The sequence below is a fragment of the Pinus tabuliformis genome, chromosome 3_1 (assembly GCF_031772625.1).
Source record: "Pinus tabuliformis cultivar Carrire ecotype Pingquan chromosome 3_1, CPIR1, whole genome shotgun sequence".
In the NCBI taxonomy this organism is placed as follows: Eukaryota; Viridiplantae; Streptophyta; class Pinopsida; order Pinales; family Pinaceae; genus Pinus; species Pinus tabuliformis.
In genome coordinates, this window is record NC_142301.1 from 343,762,379 (window position 1) to 343,765,020 (window position 2,642).

The following is a 2,642-nucleotide window of genomic DNA, read 5'->3' on the forward strand; positions in this document are numbered from 1 at the left end:
AAAAGTAATGCTCTTTTTTCCTTTTTAATTAAATTCATTAATTAAAGAAAAAAAAAGTCATATGGTCAAATGTCATATAAATAGGTTATGGTTTTTTGGGCATGTAGTATTGATAAGCCATGATATTGACCATCATATTGTAACAAAACCAATTTACTAACTAAGAATCTCATTATAAAGTAGAGATGAATATTTATGATCAATAATCTTGTTACATGATTTTTTAATATATATATATTTATATATTTATTTAATAATATTAACAATAATAATTTTAAATAAAGTTAGAATTTAATTAATATTTATGATTTTTTAATTTTAGCAAATAAAATAAGTTGATTAATACTTCTAGACTTTTATTAAACAATTAATTTATATAACTACCCTCATATATAAGTAAATATAATTTTTTTGATATATAATATTAATTAAATACAATAATTATATATATTTTACTCTATTCTCACATACACACACATATATATAACGTTTTAACCTAAAATAAATATATACATGTCAAAAAAAAATGTAAATGTTTGGTATTCAAAATTAATCGAACAATTCGTGCTTCAAAATTTTAAGATGAAACTATACCTAGCCCTCTCTCAGTATTATCACTTTATTAAACCTCACCTCTATAGGACTTGTTGCTCCCCACCCAAGGAAGAGGGATGTAAAAGTTGCATGAACATTTCAGCTTAACAGAAATTTGTGTCCCTGTTATGCCAGCGGGGCAATGTAGGATCTGACCTATCATGCTGTAATGATTTGTTCAAATGAAATTAAAGATTCAAATGGATATGGTAAAATTATTGTAAATATTTAAGTTAATGATGGTTTGGATTCTTTTCATTTTGTATATTAAATATTATTTTATTTTGGTTAGTAAAAAAATTATGTAAAATAAGAAATTCTAACCTGATTTTGAAAAAATTTGTGGAAATTTTTAAAAATCTGTGTTACAATTATCATGTTTCAAGATTTTGAGTGTTTTTGTTTTTAATAGTATTAAATCTATTTATAATATTGAAAAATTATTTATATTTATATTTTTTTAAAACAAAATTATACTACTCTAAAAAAATTCATCATCAAAATTGTGACTTCCTTAAACAACATCAATTTATGAAATTCCTCAACAAAATTGTGACCTCAGTAAACAACATCATTTTATTCTCATAAACCTCAGTAAACAACATCATTTTATTCTCATAAACTAATCAGTTACGGTTACACGCAAGTGCATGATATGATGGTTGGCGCTGTCGGTTGCCACGCTCCCCACCAGGTTTCGATCCCCCATGCGCAACAGCATATATTTGCTACATATGATTTGTAATGTGAATGTAAATATGATGTGCCAGTTGTCAGACCATAATGCTTCTTCCCGGAACTAGCCCCTCCCATTTTAAAAAAAAACAAAAAACTAATCAGTTACGGTTATTTTGGGAAAAATGTCTTTTGTGTGGGAATTTCATATTCTAACGTTCAGATTCACGCGAAATTAACGGCTGAAACTGGTACTGCAGATTCTGCGTGAGCCAACAAACCAGCGACAGGGAAGCAGAATATTATAGACGCACCTATAAATAAGATTGCCTTAAACTCCTTTCGCAACCATCCAGTTCTCCATTAATTTCCTTATTGTATCACAATGGCTGAGAAGAAGTCGCGGAGTGTGAGTGCAGGCGCAGTCATCTGCGTTTGTATTTGGGCGTGCATGGGGGTTTTCCTCCACCAACCAGCTTCGGCTGCAATGGACTGCAACACCATCACTCAGCAGATCACATCCTGCGCCGCGTATCTCACCCAGGGAACGCCGGTGCCGCAGGAAGACAGTTCTTGCTGCCAAGGGGTTCAGAGCCTGTATGGCGACGCCACCACCACAGAGGAAATACAACAAATCTGCACATGTCTAAAGAACGAAGCCATCAATTACAATCTCAACGACAGAGCTCTTCAGAGTCTTCCATCTAACTGCGGCCTGCAGCTCTCCTTCACTATAACCAGGGATATCGACTGCTCATCGTAATAGCCTAATGTTTAATTTTAGTCATTTTTAATCTTAAAATTTTGGAATATTTTAAGATTTGATATATAAAAATGAGGTAGAATGGTTTGATCTCATTTTTTTATTGGTTAGATTTTTAAAATATTTTTAAAATTTTACTATTCAATTATTATTATTATTATCGACAATTATTACTATTATGTTGTTTAAATGTTTTAAAATTTGATTACTTTGATAAACTAAAACTAACTAGATTAATTGTTTATATTAAATTTTAAAATATTCAATCCACTTTATCATGGCTGCATTAGGATGTTTAATTAACTTTTGATTATGGTTTTTTAAGATCCTTAATGGAGCTAGATCAATTGCTTGACTTCATTTCTATATTTAAATTTTTAAATATTCAATCCACTCTACATCAAGATATTCAATTAACTTTTGACTATGGTTTTTGTAGGATCGGTTTATAGAGGAAATCCCTACGTTGTGAAGGACCATTCACCGTGTTGATCGTTACAGTGCAGGGTATCTTCCATATATACTATGATTGTTCCACAATCCTTTCTGGTGAATAAATAACTGAATAATACAAATACGGCATTTGAGCATTTAATAAAGAGAATATTGG

At 30.3% G+C, this 2,642-nt stretch overlaps 1 protein-coding gene across 1 annotated transcript; it reads left to right on the plus strand.

Moving 5' to 3' along the window:
* The first annotated feature begins 1,654 nt into the window (after window positions 1-1,654).
* LOC149187132 (non-specific lipid-transfer protein 1-like) lies at window positions 1,655-2,032 on the plus strand. The gene has a single exon (XM_089409563.1). The coding sequence runs from the start codon at window positions 1,655-1,657 to the stop codon at window positions 2,030-2,032; it is 378 nt and encodes a 125-aa protein (XP_089265689.1).
* The last annotated feature ends 610 nt before the right edge of the window (window positions 2,033-2,642 follow it).